The sequence below is a fragment of the Excalfactoria chinensis genome, chromosome 17 (genome assembly GCF_039878825.1).
Source record: "Excalfactoria chinensis isolate bCotChi1 chromosome 17, bCotChi1.hap2, whole genome shotgun sequence".
Classification (NCBI taxonomy): Eukaryota; Metazoa; Chordata; class Aves; order Galliformes; family Phasianidae; genus Excalfactoria; species Excalfactoria chinensis.
Window position 1 is genome coordinate 1,720,847 of NC_092841.1, and position 18,639 is coordinate 1,739,485.

At 53.0% G+C, this 18,639-nt stretch overlaps 1 protein-coding gene across 3 annotated transcripts in view; it reads right to left on the reverse strand.

Moving 5' to 3' along the window:
• Window positions 1-4,402: 4,402 nt before the first annotated feature.
• PIK3R5 (phosphoinositide-3-kinase regulatory subunit 5) overlaps window positions 4,403-18,639 on the reverse strand; it is a 45,068-nt gene continuing 30,831 nt past the window's right edge. For 2 of the 3 annotated variants that reach the window (XM_072351753.1, XM_072351751.1), the window contains exons 5-19: window positions 18,347-18,485; window positions 16,150-16,219; window positions 14,781-14,955; window positions 13,989-14,142; window positions 13,431-13,514; window positions 11,939-12,689; window positions 11,421-11,574; window positions 11,171-11,296; window positions 10,827-10,952; window positions 10,369-10,462; window positions 9,357-9,433; window positions 8,771-8,864; window positions 7,367-7,449; window positions 7,015-7,127; window positions 4,403-6,330 (exon numbers count right to left, since the gene is read on the reverse strand). In XM_072351753.1, coding sequence (XP_072207854.1) covers window positions 6,189-6,330; window positions 7,015-7,127; window positions 7,367-7,449; window positions 8,771-8,864; window positions 9,357-9,433; window positions 10,369-10,462; window positions 10,827-10,952; window positions 11,171-11,296; window positions 11,421-11,574; window positions 11,939-12,689; window positions 13,431-13,514; window positions 13,989-14,142; window positions 14,781-14,955; window positions 16,150-16,219; window positions 18,347-18,485 — 2,382 coding nt within the window. In that variant the 3' untranslated portion in view covers window positions 4,403-6,188. The remainder of the gene's footprint in view (window positions 6,331-7,014; window positions 7,128-7,366; window positions 7,450-8,770; window positions 8,865-9,356; window positions 9,434-10,368; window positions 10,463-10,826; window positions 10,953-11,170; window positions 11,297-11,420; window positions 11,575-11,938; window positions 12,690-13,430; window positions 13,515-13,988; window positions 14,143-14,780; window positions 14,956-16,149; window positions 16,220-18,346; window positions 18,486-18,639) is intronic. The other variant, XM_072351752.1, reaches the window with a different exon arrangement.

Below are 18,639 nucleotides of genomic sequence, written 5' to 3' on the forward strand. Positions count from 1 at the left end.
ACCCCCAAGGGATGGGATCACGGGGGAATTCGTCACCGCGCTGACACGGGCCTGGTGCAGAGCTCTGCTACTGCTCAGCGCTGTCACGTTGTCCCAGCCTTGACTCGGCGGTGAGGCTGAGCCGAGATGGGGCAGCGCTGGGGGAGGCTGCAGGTGAGGCTGCACGGCCCCCACCGGGCTGAGCCCGTTTATACAGCTGCATTAATAGGGGTCGGCTCAGCACCCAGCAGCAGCACTTCAGGCTCCGAGCTGCTTGTGGGTACAGGGTGAACACCCCTGACACGGGGCACAGAGACAGCAGCCAGCTCGGTATCCTTTCTCACCTTCGTTTTTACATGTGAAAAAAACACGAGGTAAGGTTCCATACCTGGGCCCCAGCTTTAAAAATAACCCACTTCCTTCCTGCCCAGGAGAGAAAGGCCGGAGGCGGCCGCTCAGCTGACTGCTGCTGCTCACAGCCCCCTGCCATGCTGGTGCCAAAGGGGGGATCAGCCCTGCATGCCCTACACAGACAGGGCAATAACATCCACATGTCTCCTCTGCTGGGTTCGTTCACACTTCCATTCGTGAAGGACCTGGCCATGGTGTGGATGCATGGACAGGAAAGCAGACACACGTGTATGTGGGGCTGCTGTTTGCAGAGGGTTTTTCACTACCAGCATCACAATTCACTTCATCCGGCATTCTGTGCCCCACGTTTGGGCAATGCCATTTGACAGTTCACATCTACTCATCCTGGTGCCACGCTGCATCCATCCTGCAGCAGCACAGGCACTCGGTGTGCAGGAACTGCTGCAGGCAGAGGCTGTTTGTCACACAGCTGCCAAAGCCACAGCATGGGGGATGAGCCTCTCAATGCCACCACCCCGGGGGTTCCAACCCCAAATTCATTTCACTCAAGGGCCTTTCTGGAAACCTTCCCCTCCTGTGAGCTCATGGCAACCCTAGTTATGGGGAGGAAGCAGTTGGTTCCCCGTGTTTTCCATAACAGTCTGTATGGAAGAACTCTGTCCAAGCGACACAACAAAGCACTCACCTGAAGCACCACTTCAGGAGGGGTTTTCCAGCTGAGAAGGACCGTGCTGCCCAGCCTGGGGCTTTCCTGCTGAGGAGTGGCCCACTGCTCTGCGTGCTTTAAGAGCACACCAGCAGTGGTGAGCATGGACTTGCACAGCCAGTGGGCATGGTGCTGCACATCCAACAGCCCACAGCACACCACTGGGACCAGCTCCCTCCTGGCTGGATGGGCTTTGCAAGTCTGAGCAACATCAGCATGTCTTGCAAGGGTGGAAATGGGTGGATAAAGGCTGTACAAGTGCTAACAGCAGGAGGGATGACTGCTCACCTCCAGGGTAATATGGGCTAGAAAATCATAGCAAACAGCCTGAGCAGATAGCTGATAAGAAACCACTGCACCAGGTATCACATCAGCACGCAGCAATGGAGCAGCCAAGGCAGCAGGAGTCTGGCTTTTTATGCTGTAGCACTGCATGCATGTAAAGCCAAGGGCTTGCATTTCTGCTCCCAGAAACAGTGTGGGTGCCAAGGCAGCAGGGCGACTCCCACAGTGGATTTTCAGGCTGCACGAGCTCAGGTTTCCACCCCATGGGGTTGGGCAGAGCAGGGGCAGGTTGTTGCCTAACCCCACGCTTACTCACGTGGCCCGGGCTGGGCCCAGAACCCATTCAGCACAAGGGCACAACCGGGCATGGCAAGCATCCCTGCCCCGTGCACAGCCACAGCAGCTCAGAGCCAGGCTGCAACCCAGCATCCCACCAGCCCCATGTGCTGGCCTCTTCTGCACTGCAGTCTTAGGGTAGGTAAAGACTCTACCCTTAAATATCCTATTCCTATGATTTTCCTATGCAGTCACTTTCCTCCTCTGCTTATCTTCACCTGCTTCCAAGAGATCCCTTATTCCCCCATTGTTTCCAGGTCCTTGCAAAGGGTTGGTTTGCACCTTCCTGGCAGTGTGATCAAAGTGAGGGCACTGCTGTTCCCTTACCCCCTGTAAGTTCTGCTTCATCCCATTTGTTTTTCACGTGTCTGTTGGAATAGAAACTTGACACACAGAGCATGCAGCTTCCTGCTGGTATGGCCTTGTGTTGACAAGCAGACCGTGTCCATGTTGCACTGCTGTGCTCAATGATGCACTTGGGCAGGTCTGTTTGAGGTACAGAGACGGGTGCTGCACTCAGATCCACCCACTCTTTTACCCTAACATATGGGGAGCTGTTCCCGAACCCACAGCAGGGAGCTCAGTGCAACCCTTCTGCCCACATCAGCACTCACCATTTATAACACAGCAAGCACATCTGCATGCAGAGGTGTCTTGGCAGCACGCAGCCATGATATAGCACAGATGGCTCTCTAACAGGGGCAGAAGTTGGCTCCAAACTGAAGGTCGGCACATATTTCCTTCTGTGACGGCTGTGAAGTTATGCAGAGGAGGAATCCCTGCTCTCATGTGGCCTCAGCTGTATGCAGAATGCTCATGCCAGCCCCAGCACGTCACATCTCGGAGGGCCATGCACCCCTGGGTCACCCTGCTGCATGGGAAGGGGCTAATGATGGATTACAGGTGTGCACATATAGGTGCTACCCCTTCTTTTGTCCCTTGTATCACCTCCTGGAGACCGTATGATATAGAAGGGGTGCAGCTGGAGCTACTCCATCGCTTCTTGTTGGTAACGGTACCCTGTGCCCCATTAAAACTGCCCCGAAAACAGCATCAAAACTGCTTTGGGATCACATTTCAGCTGGGTTCCTGGGCAGGGAGGATCCCAATGGGCTGAGCTTTGTACAGTTTCTTCGAGGAACCTCTCACAAGAGCATCCTGTTCTTCATCCACAAGGCTACGGTTGGTTGTAAGTCAACACAGAAACCAACTATGGGAAATAAAAGCACTGTTGTACAGGGAAAGGCTCTTTCAGAGTGAGGCAGTCCTGGCTCTGCAGACACATCAGTCCTCACATTTCTGGTTACAGGGGCAGTGCCTCAGCCTGTGGTTCAGACAGACCTACTGGAAAGACACTGCAGTCAGTGCACGAACACACTCAGTGCACTGAGCACATCTCACCAGCAAGGAGAGCGGCTGTGTCCTCTGCCAGGTTGCTGCCATGCCACGTCTGGCCCCTTCTGAGAGCCCCCAAGTTCCTAAGCCAGGAGCAGAGGGATCAGCAAGGAGCAAATTGCTTTGGCTGCACCCCGGTCCTCGTGCTCACAGCAGGCACTGACACAAGGGCTGTGTCTGAGCACACTGCTCCTTATGCACCTTTGTGTCCTTGGCACATTGTTCTTCTTCTTCTCAAGTGAATTTTCCCTACTGGAAAACTGTTCTTCATCCAGGTACTGGGAACCTCATGAACTTTTAATTGATCATTAATTAGCACAAGAGAGATAAGGACACCGGAGCAGCAGACACTGTCAGATGAGCATCAGCCTCCTCTGATGTTCTGCTTCCCAGCTCCACTCTCACTAATCCCAAACAAAGCCCGATCCCGAAGCACACAGGAGTCACCCACCCTTCTCAGACCTCAGCACCAGCCAAAACCCTTCAGAAATGAGCAAAACTCACTGCAGCCTTCTGCTCTGTTCTATCTGCAACTGCTTGAAAGCGTTAAGCTGAACCACGCTTTGGAAACCAGCAGTCCAGGAGGGAAGCAGGGCAGGGAGCTGGGCCCTGTGCCTCGCCTCTGCTTCTCCTTTTTCTTCCTGAAAAGATGTGAATTGTGTTGGTGAACCCCTGCAAGGTCAGGCAGTCCTGGAGGGTCACATAGGAGTGTGGGCTGAAGATGCTGAGATGCATCAATGGGTGCACATGGAATGGGGGGCACAGCACTGCTGGGCTGGGACTGCTACCAGGAAGCACAAGTGCAAGGGGAAGGTTTTGCACCAGCACTGCCAACAAACAGCACGTTGAGCATGAGGAAGGGATGAAAGGTGCTGAGCTGCACACGCCTATGGGCAAGTCCCTGCACCCAGGGCATGACCCACAGCACCCACCCTAGCACCAGCTCAACCCATCTGTGGCAGATGGGTGGGTTAGGGCTTTTCTGTCTATACAGTACCCTGACCCTCACCCATAGCAGCTCATCCTTGAATGTTCTTCAAGAAGGGAAAGGCACACACGGGTCTCACACATACGAGCTTTGCGAGCTTCTCCCCTTAATCCAGAACAAAGCTGATGTGGGAGTTACAGCACTGAAACTTGCTTTTGAGCTCAATTTGCTGATGCAGGTCTCAGTGCTGTGCCCTCTGGGACCCAGCTCCCAGCCAAGGCAACCCAATGGGCTTTCTCCTGACCTTGGTCAGTGCTCTGCAAAGCACCGGGTGCCCTCTGTGCACAGATACGGAGCTGTGCCTTCCACCTGCTGGGGAACACTGACACAAACACCGTGCTTGTACTCGAAATAAATCCTCCTTTAATATCTTACAGTTACTTTAAAAGTCCTTTGAACTCTATTTTACAGATCAGCACAAACGTGACACGGGTTTGGTAAGGCTGCACATATACACAAGGACGGCCTGAAGGAACCTTCCATTTCCTTCTTTTCATTTCCAGTAAGCATCAGAGGTCAAAAAATGAGCCAGGATTACAAGTCCCCAGAGGGTGTGCTTGTTTTTCCTCCCCAGCATGGAAACTCTTCTCCTGCAGTTCTATAGGGCCAGCTGAGACCAAAGAGCTTTGCACCACCGACAGCGGCAGGGATATATTTAGCCACGGATATAGGGATCACAAATAGCACTGTTTTGACAGGATAAGGTGCTATTTTAATGAATTGAACAACAACTGAAGAAAAAGAACAGCTGTCAAATTTCAGCCCCGTTTGAGGCAATGGGAAATGGGAAAAGTCAATGAGAAAACTGGTTTAAATTCTGTTCCCGCTCCTTGGAGCCTATTGGGCTTAAAATGCTGAAGTGCTTCCTCCAATGGCACCACAGTGGCTGTGCCCACAGCCCTTGGGATGGAGCCCAGTCTCACTCCAGGTGCCAAGAGCTACCCAAGCCCCATCTGCTGGAGGACCCGGGGCTGTGAAACCAAGCAAGGCACTTCTAGCCTCGTTTATTGTTCCTGGGGTCAAAATACTTCTAAAAGCTCCCAACTATTGCAAATTTCTGTACCTAAGGCCTCACAGAGAGAAGGAAAAGTATGGGGGGGAACCTCTCTTTGCAGGGGAAAGGGATCTCAGAACCTATCATTGCCTGCAAGCATCACTAGTGTTATTGGTGCTGGGTCCTTCTCTACCAAAGCCACACCCTGAGGTGAGGCAAGGCCATCCTAGCACCTTACTCAGCACTTCCCTCCCTCCTTTGAGCATGAGCATGGTTTCTGCTCTGTCTCAAGCACCTATAGAGCGTTCAGCCTCTGGGATGTCTCCAGCACTCATGCACTGGTGAGCAGGATGCAAGAGCACCAGCTGAACAGAAGCTCCATCTCCCTCCTGGATGAACTCTGGAACTTGGCAGGAAATGGAAGGTTATCTCCTGCAGATCCTGGATTTACAGCCAACACATATGTGTGATGAGCTGCCCATGCCCTGGTATGGCCTATTGCACTGGATTCACTGGAACACAAAGAGCAGTCCATAACTTATACTGGGCTCTTTCTGGGCCCCAGCTGGGTCATTCTGCACTGTGCTGTTTCTCTGCAAGATACCCATCTCTCATAATTTAAAGCAAACCCTGAGAAAACCCATCCCTATCCCCAGAGAATCACCCCCAGCATCACCAGCTTGTTGCAAGTGAAATGTCATCAGAACATTGCTTGGGTGGCTTTCCACTCCACACATATTCTTCCACCTACCACCATTCAGTCAAAGACATTCACTTTCCAAAATGCACTCTCCACAGCATCACACTGGCTTTGCAGTCACTAAGTATGGGCACAGCACCATTTGCTGGCAGGAAAACGTCGCTGTCTTTGACTTGTCCTCTCAGTTAGGTGTTGGCAGCCTGCTTCAGCAGGTGGAGATCTCACTTTCCTCCCAGGGAATCTTGAGCTGTACCAGAGCCTGACACTAACATCATTTCCCAAGGATGGGCTAAGCTCACATCAGGAGCAGTTCAATCACCACACTGTGACTTCAGATCTCAGGATGTCTTGGACAAGAGTGGCTGGTTCCCAGCAGAACAGCTTCATTTTGGTGTTGGATGCATGTCTGGTCTGATGAGGGCACAGGGTTCTTCTATGGCAGTGCTCCACTGAAGGTGGAAATGGGTAAACACAGGAGAGAATGAAACTCAGAGGGGTCTTGGGGAGTCAAAGAAGACCTTCTCAGTGCGTGGGGATCACTGTCCCTGGGTCTGTAGCACACAGAGATCTCACACCTGCGAGGGAGCAAAAAGAAACCAAGATGTAAGTCAGGTGTGTGGCTGAGAATCACAGTCCTGGTGTGCAGCAGAAACTTTGTGAACAGGAATCAGCGCAGTCTTTAACAGGGCTGGAGTTTGAGTGTTAGGGTTCAGGTCCTATAAGCTGGCTTAGGTTGGGATCCCGAGCAGAAAGATCCATACGGAGCCATGTCTGACACTCATTAGTGAGGATTTCTGCACCCCTGCTGTCCTGGGGGAATGGAAATCATGAGTGGGAGATGAATGGGCATGCCAAAGGTGATGGAGGACTCCAGTGAGACTTAAGAAGTTGAAGGCTCTGCTCATATACACCTGGTGCTCTCCAAGTCCCCATTTACAATGTATGACTTTCCTCTGACTTATGACTGGCCTTGCTGGAAGAGCGCTTCAAGGAGCTGAACAGTTGACTAGGGGTCACCCTCTAGGCTGTGGCACTCATAAAAGGTTAAATGCTTTGGGGATATGAGCAGGACCATCCATCCCACATGAGCACAACTGCACTACAGAGCTTGAAGCTATGTCACACCAGCTTGGGCATCTTGCACAGGTACCCCATAGTGATCGGGACCTTGTCGCTCTTGGTCATCTGTACTTCATGGAGAAGTCCTTACACAGAGGATGCACCACCCTGGGAGGTTGGTGCCACGCTGCAGATCTTACCTGGTTACACTCTGCAGGATCTTCTGCTCATCCTGATCCAGGCACACAGCGAAGGAGGACTGGACACCAATAATCTGGACCTTGTCTACCTTGATCTGGGACACGCTGAGCTGCTGACAGAAAAGGAGTCCGAGTAAAGGATCTGACAGGCTCTGTGTGTTATCCCTGTGCAGGGAACGGAGCAGGGCATCCCAAAGCTGGGGCTGGTGGCCAACAGGAACTGGATCCCCCAAGGAGTTACTGACAGCTCCACAGGTCTCAAACTCCATCTCTTGCCCTGCTCTGCTTCCCTTCCAGCTGAGTCAGGATGAGCTCCCGTTACCAAATGTAGAAGCCCCATGACTTGAGTTACCTGATTGAAACTTTTTTTGGATTTGGAGTTTTGCCTTTTAACCACCTCCGTCATGGTCAAGTTGAGACACTCTGTCTTTGAGGCTGTAATGAAAAGGGAACTGTTATCACCTGGGGCTCCTGGTAGGAACCCAGCTGATACCCCTGTCCAACAACACATCCCAAAGCAAATGGGTCTCAGCAAGACTCCACTCGCAGGGAAATACAGTATAGTTGTAGCTTTCCTACTTGCATGGTAGGAAAGCAAAGAGGGAGACAGGGATAATCTTCCAAACATAGCAGCAAAGTGCATTTAAGTATCTTAGCCCCTAAACAGGAGAAAAGCAATGGACCCAGTATCATGAGCTCTCCCTTTATGGCCCTTCCTGCACTCTGCATGGAGATGCTCTTGCTTGTCTGGAATTACAGTGACATCCTGTGGCCAAACTGCTGTGTGTGAAAACAGAGACCCTCAGGAGACCAGGTATCTTTGGAAGGAAGGAGATTCATGAAGGAGAAACACTGAGATGAGGTCATGCCCTGAAACAAAGCCAGCGCACAAGCAAAGCTCATGAACTCACACAGAAACACCCAACTCAAAACACACAGAGGAGATGAGCAACAGATTCCTGCTGGAGTATTTCCAAGGCTGTCTGCAGGACTTAACAGATGGAGCACCAACAGGAGGAAAGGAGATGTAGATGGATCTCTATGGGGTGCACAGGAGCTGTCTCCTAGTTGGTAGACCACGTATTTGCCCTGCCTGCTCGGCTCACAAACATAAATCTGCCACACAGAATACACACTAGGAAAGAGGAGCAAAAAACATCCTCAGTTTGCTCAGAACTGGGTGTCTGCTTGTCAATACAGCAGAGCAAGAATGAGAAGGTGTTGCTTCTCCATCAGCAAGCTAACAAACTAAAAGTCTTGCTGCCTTTAAAAGCTTCAAAGCCTTATTCATGCCCCCCCCCCAGCAACCTGAACAGGAAAAAAAAAGGGTAATTTTGAAACAAACCCACATGGCAGGCAGATATCTGAGAGGGCAGGAAGGAAATGGAGCTGCAGTGAGAGCCTGCAGAAGGCTGGCTGTAGGGCACGGCTGCTGCGATGGCAGCACCCAGTACAAGCACTCCCTCCCTCAGTTCTTCTTTATTTAGCAAGTTTAACCTCTCCCTAATAGCCAACCCAATGCAACAGATTTCCCTGTCTTGAAGCTAAAGGATAATGGGAAATCAAATGTCCTTCAACCCTGGCAAGGTGCTAAGGAGAGCCAAAGGGTGCCCTATCTCTTGCCCCAGGGAACAACAGGCACCTCCCAGGTGTTTTCTGCAGTCACACATCCCTGCTTTGTTGTGCCTAGAGGAGCCATTCCGCCATTCCCTCCCATTGCTTCCCACCCTGAGCCCCAGAGCCCAGCTGTACCCACCCAGCTCTTCGTACTTCTTGCAGGCTTTGCTGAGGTTAACAGAGGTGCAGACCTTCTCAACGTCGTTCCACTGACTCCTTCCACTGATGGCTGTCTGCAGGGACAAACTGAAGCCTGTGAGAGGCCACACTTCAGGCTGTTATCCTGCCTCCCACTTCTACCCCTATGGCTGGTCTGACCCAGACCTGGATTTGCCTGGAGGTACATTTTGAGTAGGCAATAAAATTTGTTTGGCCTTGGAACGACAAAAATTGCTCAGAGGTAACACCAAGCAATTACAGAGGAACCACAACAATAAGAGGACTGCTGTAAGCAATAGCTCCCTGGAAGCAATGCCCACCGGTGTAAACTGGCACCCAGCATGCATCAAGGCTATGGGAGCTGGCTGCACATTCCTTATCATCTTGGGCTTCTCAGGAGTGGAAAGTCACCACCAATTAGCCAGTAAGTTGACAATTAGGTTGATTTTGGCTCTGCTGGCCTTGCATGCAGGCTCCATCAGTACCTTTCTCTTTTAGCCCCCTGCTGAGACAGCACTGAGGTGGATTTCTGCCACATTTGTGCAGTGCAATCCCCATGTGCTCACCTTGCTGTAGGCGATCTGTAGTGTTAGTGGGATTGCTTCTCTGTCTCCATCTATGCCCAGCCTTTTGCTGCCCGGACCTGTACAAAACAAGGAGCAAATGTCACCTGGTGGCTTTTTTTGCCCAGCCTTCAGGGCTGTTAACTCAGCATCACAGCTCAGTATCTACAGAAAAGGATGGGGGGGGGAAGGGGGGAAGTCCTGGTTTGCTGAACACAGCAGCAGAGCAGAAAGGAAAACGTGGCTTAAAAGCTGCCAGAGAGCAACTCACCCAGTGCAGAAGTTACAGTGCAAAGCACAACAAGCAGCCCTGCAATCTGAGAGCAGTGCAGCAGGGTCAGTGCTCTGGGGAGGGCGCAAAGCAATAAGAGGCTGCATGGTTAACCCAGCTCCTGTTTTTCAGGGCATATTTGTGCCCACGTTAAATTAACCTTGAAATACTGTGCCCGACACTTTGTGATGGCTTTTCTTTTTCTTTTCTTTTCTTTTTCTGGGTAATTTTTTGCCGATGTTCGGTGTTGTTCCACCAGACGGCCCAAGGGAAGGATCAGTCAGAGAAAGATTGGTGGCTTCCTGAATTATTGGGAATAGGGCTTGGCCTCTGTGGGGGAGTGGGGTGGTGGCAGCCTATGGGGGAGGGAGTGCTCTGTGAGCTCTGTTCAGATGGACAAGGAGAGATGTCAGCAAAGCTGCAGGTTACAAACATGAAGCAGTGCTTGGTTGCAGTACGATGGTTGGCCAAGAGATGTCCTGCAAGCTGCAGGCTTGAAACTGCTTTGCAGCTCATACACTTGGAGAGTTACAGAAGTAAAATGAGCTTCACTCCTGAAGGGGAACACAAGAACCTAAAGCCTGGCTTCAGAGCCCTCCTGCAGCCCACAATGGGACCAAACTCCTTCGCTTCCACACACCCTCCCTGCAGCCCCCTTGGCAGACATCTCCCAGCCTGGCAGTGTGTGGATGCCCACCCCAAAGCTGCAGAAGTGGGGAGAAGGAAGAAGGAATGGTCACAGACCTGACGCCTTGATGGCCCGCGTGGCTGCCGAGTGGCCCAGCTCCAGGGAGTGGATAAAGACTTCAGTCATCTTCTCCCCCCCTATGAAGGTGAGCTGCCAGGAGGAGAGGGGAGATGTGGGGATAAGACGACCTCACAGGGCCATGGAACTTGAGGATGTAACCTGCCCCTCTCACTCCTTTCCACAGGAAATGGGGCAGTTTGGGCAAATTCTTTCAGCTTTCAAAATACACGTTTCGACCACTGCCTTGGGTGGCACTTGACTCCATGATGCACCTCAGACTGCTTTAACAGACCATCAGCACATGAACCACATGCACAGGTCCCCAGGGGAATACAAGGAGACCAAGCTCAGCCCCACAAGCACACAGCAGCTGTGCCATACCCACATCCACCTCCCTGGTGGGTCCCACATTGGTGGCACAGGCAGAAGACCCCCGCTGAGCTCCTCTGCCTACCTCGGTCTGGTAGAGCTGCAGCAGGACGGGGCGCGTGGCAAAGCGGCAGTAGTAGAGGATCATGTCGGCCAGGATGGGCAGCTGCTCCTGGGAGTCCTCCTGGGGCTCAGCCTCAGGCTTGGCAGACTGCAGTGAGGAGGGGAGTCACAACCCTGATGGATATGTGGGATCTATTGCCCAGCACCACCACCTCAGGGATGGAAACCCACCTCCCTACCACCAGAACCACCCATTTCCATCCCATGCCCACGTAGCACAGCACACTGGGCAGCTTTGGACACCGTGTTCAGCAGATGTACCTCAGGGAAGGGGACACCAGGTTCTCCCAGGCAACACGTTCATACCTGACACAGGACATCCATGGGCAGGTTCATCAGCCCCAGAACGTTCCGCTCGTACCATGGGTCCAACATGCCGATGTAGTGGGAGATGTCGTTGGTGCTGCTCTCTGCTCCGGCCAAGGTGGTCTCCTGAAACCAGAGATGGTGGGGTCACCCCAGAGCCCCCAAGCTCTCCTTCCCTGGCTTAGGGCTGGTGGAAGAGACACCAGGGCTGTTGCTGCCCAGCCTGCTGTGGGATGAACAGGACACGTACCGCCTGCGCCGAGGTGCGGAGCTGCAGGTCGCTTGGGGATGGAGGAGGATGCATCAGCAGGGCTGCTGGAAGCAGGCAGCTCCTCTTCACGGGGACATAGAAAAACTGCAGCTTGAAGTACCTTGTCAGTGTAGGGCAGGTGCTCTCCTTCAGCCTAGGAGAAGCGGGGAGAGGGTTGGGTGAGCAAAGCTCTTCATACAGCCTGGTAATGCAGGATGTGATGCGCAGAATTAGACTCCAATGGTAGCTGAAGGATCCTGCCTCCTCTCAGCATGAGGCAGCAATGGAAGGAACACATGGGAAGTGGTCTGGAACACCTCTGTGCCACACTGACTTAATGACAGTGTCACCACTGGCAGATGAGAGCAGCTGGATGTCCCCCTGCCACACCAGCAGCACTGGACAGCCCTGAAGGCATCAGCCACCCCACACCAGGACCCTGGTGACCACAGCAGCAGGCCATCAAGCCACGGGCCCCATCACATCCCACAGCCACATCCCCACACTGCCCTGCTCACCTCAGGTTGCTGTAGGCTCGGGCTACTTTCCCTGAGATGCGGTCGGAGCCGAAGACCACCACACGCATGGTGGCCACTTTAGCATCCTCATCGTAGCTGAGGAAGGGCCGTCGGGGCAGACTGAGCAGCTGTGGGGTCTGTGGGCTCTGCAGCCTCTGTCCCAGCCCGTGCTGGGGCAAGGAGTGAGCACGTCGGGAGCGTGCTGGGATGCGGGGCTTGGCCTGGGGGTGACACAGGCTCTCAGCACGCCGCAGTGGGAGCGAGCCTGTATCCGGATAGTCCTTCAGGTCTCTCCTCAGGACCAGCTGGCTTTTGCTCTTGAAAAGTTTGTAGATCTTGTTGGTCAGCGTGTGTCTGTATTTGTAGTGGGTCTTCTCCACCTTCAGTTCTGGTCGCCCAACCATGTCCAGAGAGCTCTCGTCACTGTCCTCTGCGTACCCGCTGTCCATGCAGTCCTTCAAGCTGGAGACAAAAGACCTCAAGGACTTCTTGGAGACCACAGTCAGCTCCGAGATGGAGTCCTTGGAGCTGCTGAAAAGGGACATGCGTGAGTGCTTGGGTCCCTCTTCTGACAGCACTGAGTACACGGAGCCTTTGGAAATGGAGGAGATGGGGGACAGCAGCGAGTCCCTCTCTGGGGAACAACCATCTGTTTCCACATCCTCCTCCTCCTCTTCCTCGTCCTCCTCATTCTCTGAGGCCACAGGCTCAACAACGCTGCACTCCTTGCTGAGGACATCATTGAGGACATCTGAAAGGCACAGGAGGGAGATGAGGAATGTGAGCAGAGCGTGGACATCCCAGGCAACAGCCCTATGGCAGCATGGCCAGTATTCTCTCTAACCCCACATGACTTCAAACCATGAAGCTAAAAAAGGCTAAAAACCTCTTCCTGAGCATTTTTATGTTTCCATAAGGTGCTCTGATTTGATGACAAAACAAAACTCGTTTGAGGTCACATTCTGTTTGGGTTCTCTAAAAACAAACAGTGGTCGGGGTTTTGCTTCCTTCCCATGCAGAGTTCCCAACGCACCCTGCATCCTATCTGGGTTAAATCAGAGGAGAAGAGGGATGCAAAGATACTCAAACCCTCAGTGGACCGTCAGGGAGGTGACAAAGCCCAGGTTAGAGAGCAGGTTCAGCACACTGCAGCCAATGAGCAACGAGTACTTAACATTCATGGAGCCAGAAAAGGTCTTCCAGGAATGGGGAAGCCAAAGAGATCAGCTCAGCAAAAAGGGAAGCTGTGCTTCCCCTGAAAAACTGCTGTGGCTGGGCTGAGAGCACAGCAAAACCTCCTGCTCAGCCAGATGCTGTGACCACTCCAGAGAGATGCAGTGTCCAAGGGGTGTTGGGACAGAAAACCCTTCTATGGGATGGGATGGTTTTTGCTCAGTTCTTGGACAATGTTTTGGCACATTGGCACATGTAGCACATGCTATGCCTTGCAGAGAAGCTTTTTACATGGGTATGGAGATCCCTCTCTACTTACCAAAGTTATCCTGGTCCCAGCTGTAAGTGTAGCAGCGCGAAGTAGGGATGGGGATGGGCTGCAGCCTGCAGGGCTGAGCATCTCCTGTGGAGAGAGGAGAGGAGTCAGCTTGTGGAGACCTTCCCTGTGCTGCAAGCCCCACACCGGGCATCTGCAATGGTCAGAGCCAGTGGGAGGTGTTGGTGATATGGGCAGTTTGTGTAAAGCAAAGAAACAATGTTGTCATTAACCATGAAGTCACATGCGGCTCTCAGAGCCACTGGGTCAAGCAGCAGACGTTGCTGCTACAGCTGGTTTTCTGACTGAATGTTCTCATCTCAGCCACAAAGGCTGGAGATGGTTTATTGTTGTTTGACAAGAGAAAACATCTGGCACATCACGCAGCAATGAAATAGAAAAAAAACAAACCCAGTCCCCTTCTGGGTTAAAGTTTTGCTCAAAACAGGGTTTCACACTTCCAAGCATAGATCACAGCACAAAGTAGAACCCACCCATGGCTGATGGTGGGATCAAGCTGGCACCGAACCCAGGAAGCAAGGAGAGTTCAGGGCTTCTCACCTGCAATGGTAGGAAGTGCAGCTGCCCCAGCAATGTCCTGCAGAACACTCTGCAGCCGCTCCCGGGCCAGCACGGGGTCACTGCTGGCAGCTGCAATCTCCTGAGCTTCAGCAGCGCTGGTGTAGATCTCAGAGAGCTCTTCCAATGTCTTGGCCTGGGGAGAGCAGAGCCAAGGGAGAGGTGGAAGGGAGCACAGGTCTGTAGGGGTGGTCACAGAGTCCAAATCACTGCACCTCTCTCCCTCCACTACCCCTCCAAATAGTACCCAAATACAACAAGAATGGAGTAGAATAAGAGTAGAGCCAAAGGAGTAGAGTGGGAGTAGGAATAGTTCCATTACCAGAAGATCATCAGCTTCAACTATCAGACCACTTCGGGGCTGACCCCAAAGTTAATCTTTAAGAGCATTATCCAAATACGTCCCAAACACAGAAGAACATGGGGTATCAGCCGCCTCCATAGCAAGCCTGTTCCATTGCCTAACTCTCTCAATAAAGCAGTTTTTGCTCATATCTAACCGGAGCCTGCCCTGATGGCATTGAGCCATTCCCATGAGTCTTGTAATTAGAACCCAGGGAACAAGGATGAACCTCCCTCTTCACTTCATGCATCTGAACACACCTATGGGGTTTCACCTCAAGTTTTTACCCCCCATAAACACCAGAGCAAAGAGTTCCTGGGGTCAAATGAACTTTTTTGCTGTGTTTCACATCAGGGGCTTTTCCACTCTCCACTTGGGGATACAGCACCAGAGCCCAGACCTGAGAAGAGAAGGGAATGTGCCGTGCCTACCTTCAGGAGGCGGTGCAGGCTGCCCAAGTCGCAGCGGGTGCCGAAGGTGACCTGGTAGAGGTGCTCCAGCAGCAGGATGAGCGTGGCGTGCCGGGGGGGCTCAGTGCTGCTCAGCTTCTCTGCGATGGAGAGGAATTCACTCTGCACCTCAGAGCGGTTCAGCAGCAGCACCGTCCTGGGGACACGGGATGGCAATTAGAGCTGGCAGCCAGGCTGGCACGCTGGTGGACATACAACCTTAGGTAAATTCACGCTAGATGGCAGCGTCCCCTCACATGAGCTGCAGCTGTGGCTGTGCAAGAGTGCTAGAGCCATGCTGCTGGGTGGGAATCCTCTGATCTGCATCTCCATGCATCCTTGGCATCATCCCTCCTGCCATAATATCTGCAATATCACCAGCCCCAGAAGGGCTCCAGACTAGCAGCCAGTTGTCTGAACCAGCCATTCAGCATTTATGATGAAGGAGGTTTTTGCTCTGGACCACAACATGGTCCAATTCCCAAATCTTGGAGAGCACGTAGTCATGTACTTACATTTATGGACATGAACAGCACACATAACTGAGCAAAACCAGCTCTGAATTCAGGATGGGCCTAAGTGCAACCAGTTCTAGAATGCTCAGGCTAAGGGCACAAGCTTTCCAAAAGGCTGAGGTTCAGCTTTTCGTGCAGCCTTGTGTCAAGTTTTCAGGGTTTCATGCAAATGCAGCCACTTCGCTGCAAGCCACAGGTGATTGCACTTGCACAGAGCAGGGCAGCTGTAATAGGAAAGCAGCACGACAGCACCAGTGCAGCTGGCGGGGATACTGGTGCAGATCCTGAGCTGTGCAGCATGCATAGAGATGCCAAAGCAATGAGACAGCCCTCCCATCCCAAGCAGGGGTCGCTGTTGCACAGGACTGCCCCCAGGCCAGTGCTGTCCCTGCAGCCAGAATGGGCATGTACCTCCTGGGCTCATTTCCCTATTTACAAATGAGGTGCCAGGGCAGGAAGAAACATTCAGCCCTCAAGTAAGGTGCAAGGTTTGACTGAACCAGTGAGCCCTGCACTGTTGCACTGGCATGAACTTGCTTCTGTTCTGCTTTGGCCTGGTGGCTCAAGCCTTTGCCTTCCATGACTGTCTAACCCCCAGATCTGCATCCCTGTTTGGGGATAACCAGCACAGGATGCCCGCAGACCCAAATCTGTGGTTGTGGAAATGCCACAACCTTCCCCTCCCCTTCCACAGCCCAGCTCTGCCATCCAGCTCTTTTCCCCAGTGACCATCACTACTTTTGGGATGCTGACCGCTGCAACTCTGCTGCTGCTGCAGCAAAAGAAGCATCGGATAGTAGAAATGCTGGAGCAAGGCCAGCAGTGCCTGCACTTACACAGTGGAGCTCTGGTAGTTCTTCACAGGCAGCCCCTGCTCCGTCCTCACCAACCTCTGGAAGGAAATCCCTGGAGGGAAGAGCAGAGGACATAAGCGATGGGGCACCACAGGCTGCCCTGCCCCAGGTGCTGTCTTCTAATATGTCCTGACCTGGCTGAGCTGTAGCAGGAACAGCAGCAGCAAAAGTCATTATGGACACAAAGCACAACTTGAATGCAATGGGAATGAACACAGGAACGAGGGAGCAGTGGGAGAACAAGAAGGTGGGAAGGAGGAGCAGTTCCATGTCCAGACCCTTAAACCGCACTACTGCTGCTTTGGATTACACCAGCAGCCTCTGCCCCTTGCTTTATCCTCCCAGTCCTGGATGTCCCTGTGGCCAGCAGGTCACAGCCACTGTCCCTCCTGCAGGGACAGAGCCCACTATAGCCCTGGTAGGAATGAGTCCAGCATGGGCAGCCCATGTCCCCAAGCTGCCTCCCCCAGGACTGTCCCCATGGTGCCATCAGGATGACATCTGCTGGAACTGGAGTCATAGTCCTTGTGACTGGGAGATGACAGCAAAGCCCACCCCACCCCTAAACAGCAGAAGGGGCATACTGGGAAAGATCTTATGGCATCAACAAGATCCAGCACCCTTAGCTCTAGGGACATATCCCAAGCCCAACTGCTGCCTGACAACCCCAGAGCTGCACCAACATGGGAGCAGCACCCACAGCCCCCTCAGTTTGCAGCCACATTCACCAATCCTGCAGAGACATCAACCCCTTCTTGTAGATAAAAGCTATAGCATTCTTGGCAAATATTGACAGCAGCTTGTTCTCAGTTAATATTTACCCCATCTCAATCAAAACTGCTGCTTCAGTCTCTTGCCAGGTCACAAAGGCTGTGAAGTCCTGGCCAGTGTTCCAGCAGAGGACACATTTTCACTGTCCTTGGCTGCTCTGTGGCACCCAGCCCCACACACCAACACCTCCCATCAGCTGCTTTGTGCAGTGGTGGGGGAATCTCATTTGTAGGAGGGGAAAAGCCCTTGGATCCCCAGCTCAGCAGACCCGGGCACTTGTGACAGCATGGTAAGGGCAGAAGGCAGTGACATGCCCAGTGCTGGGGCTTTCCCAGTGGTCTTTATAGCAGGGCCCCAGGTCGTGTCACAATAAGTGGTCAAGGAGGAGCTGGGAAGCTTGCAGCTGCAGCACAGGACGAGCATCCCTGTGACCACATCAGCCCTGCTGCTCTTGCTGGAAACCAGGAGCTGTGTGATGGCCCAGACACACCTCTCCAGGTGGCCAGGGTCTCCTTAGAGACTTGCAAAGGGGGTTTTAATGGTGGGCATTCATCCCTATCTTCCCTTGGCTCATTAAAAGATTAACAATATGCCCCTTGGGGCTTTGCATGGATGGAGACCTTGTGTTTCACATTCCATCTCCAGACCAGCTGTCTGTATCAAGGACACAGGGTGGTATCACCAGGCCCAGCTGCAGCTCCCATCCCCTTCCAAGCCTTCCCCAGCTCTGCTCAGAGCAGATCACAGCCCTGTGCAAGACAAAACAAGGGCTGAAATCTGCTCTGTGCAATGACAGCTCTCCATGATCCATGGAAAGATGGGGAGATTAGGAGAAAGGGCTTTTGAGAAATAATTGGAAGAGCCGCTCCATTGGGAACAACAGGATATCAGCAAAGAGTCCCTAATTAATTGGGGCGCTGCTGCTGCTGCCGTTCAACATGCCCAAAGCTGGATCACAAGGCAGCATCTCTGCTGCAGGGATACAGCCAGGAGTTCCTCATCCCTACAGAAACTCCACCCCATTGCAGGCTCGGAGCCTCCCACCACCTTGATGCCAATGAATGGACCCACTGTTAGAACCCCCCATTATGCCATGGAGCATCTTGAGCAGAGGCCGTGGCTCGGTGGAAGCTGCTAGCATGCATTTTGCCATGCAAAAGACCAGCAGACTTGAAAGGCAGCCAGGAAATACTTACAGTCCATGCTAATCCACACCAGCCCTGGGCTGGGATCAGACGCTCACACTGCTTTGCCCACAAGGCAGCACCCCAAAAACACATCCCCAAAATCCTGCTGTGCTCCTCCAGAGAAACCTGGTCACACTCTGCATGCACTGGGGGGCTTTTGCTCACCCGGGGAAGCAGGACCAGTGTTACACAAGAGCCCATGGCAGGGCAGGAGTGCTCACCTGGCGCCTTGAGCTCATCACTGATGAAGGTGAGCAGCTCACGGAAGACGTTGCAGTAGGGCACAGGCCAGGTGAGGAAGCTGTGGTAGATGCTGGCAGCTTTCAGGAGCAGCTCGGAGTCTGGTGGGATGTGGGGAGCCTGCAGGTATGGGGAGGGCTGGTGAGGAAGGGAGCAAGGAGCTGGTGCTGGAGCTCTGCAAAAAGCCCAGGGGGTGATGGGATGGGATGGGATGGGATGGGATGGGATGGGATGGGATGGGATGGGATGGGATGGGATGGGATGGGATGGGATG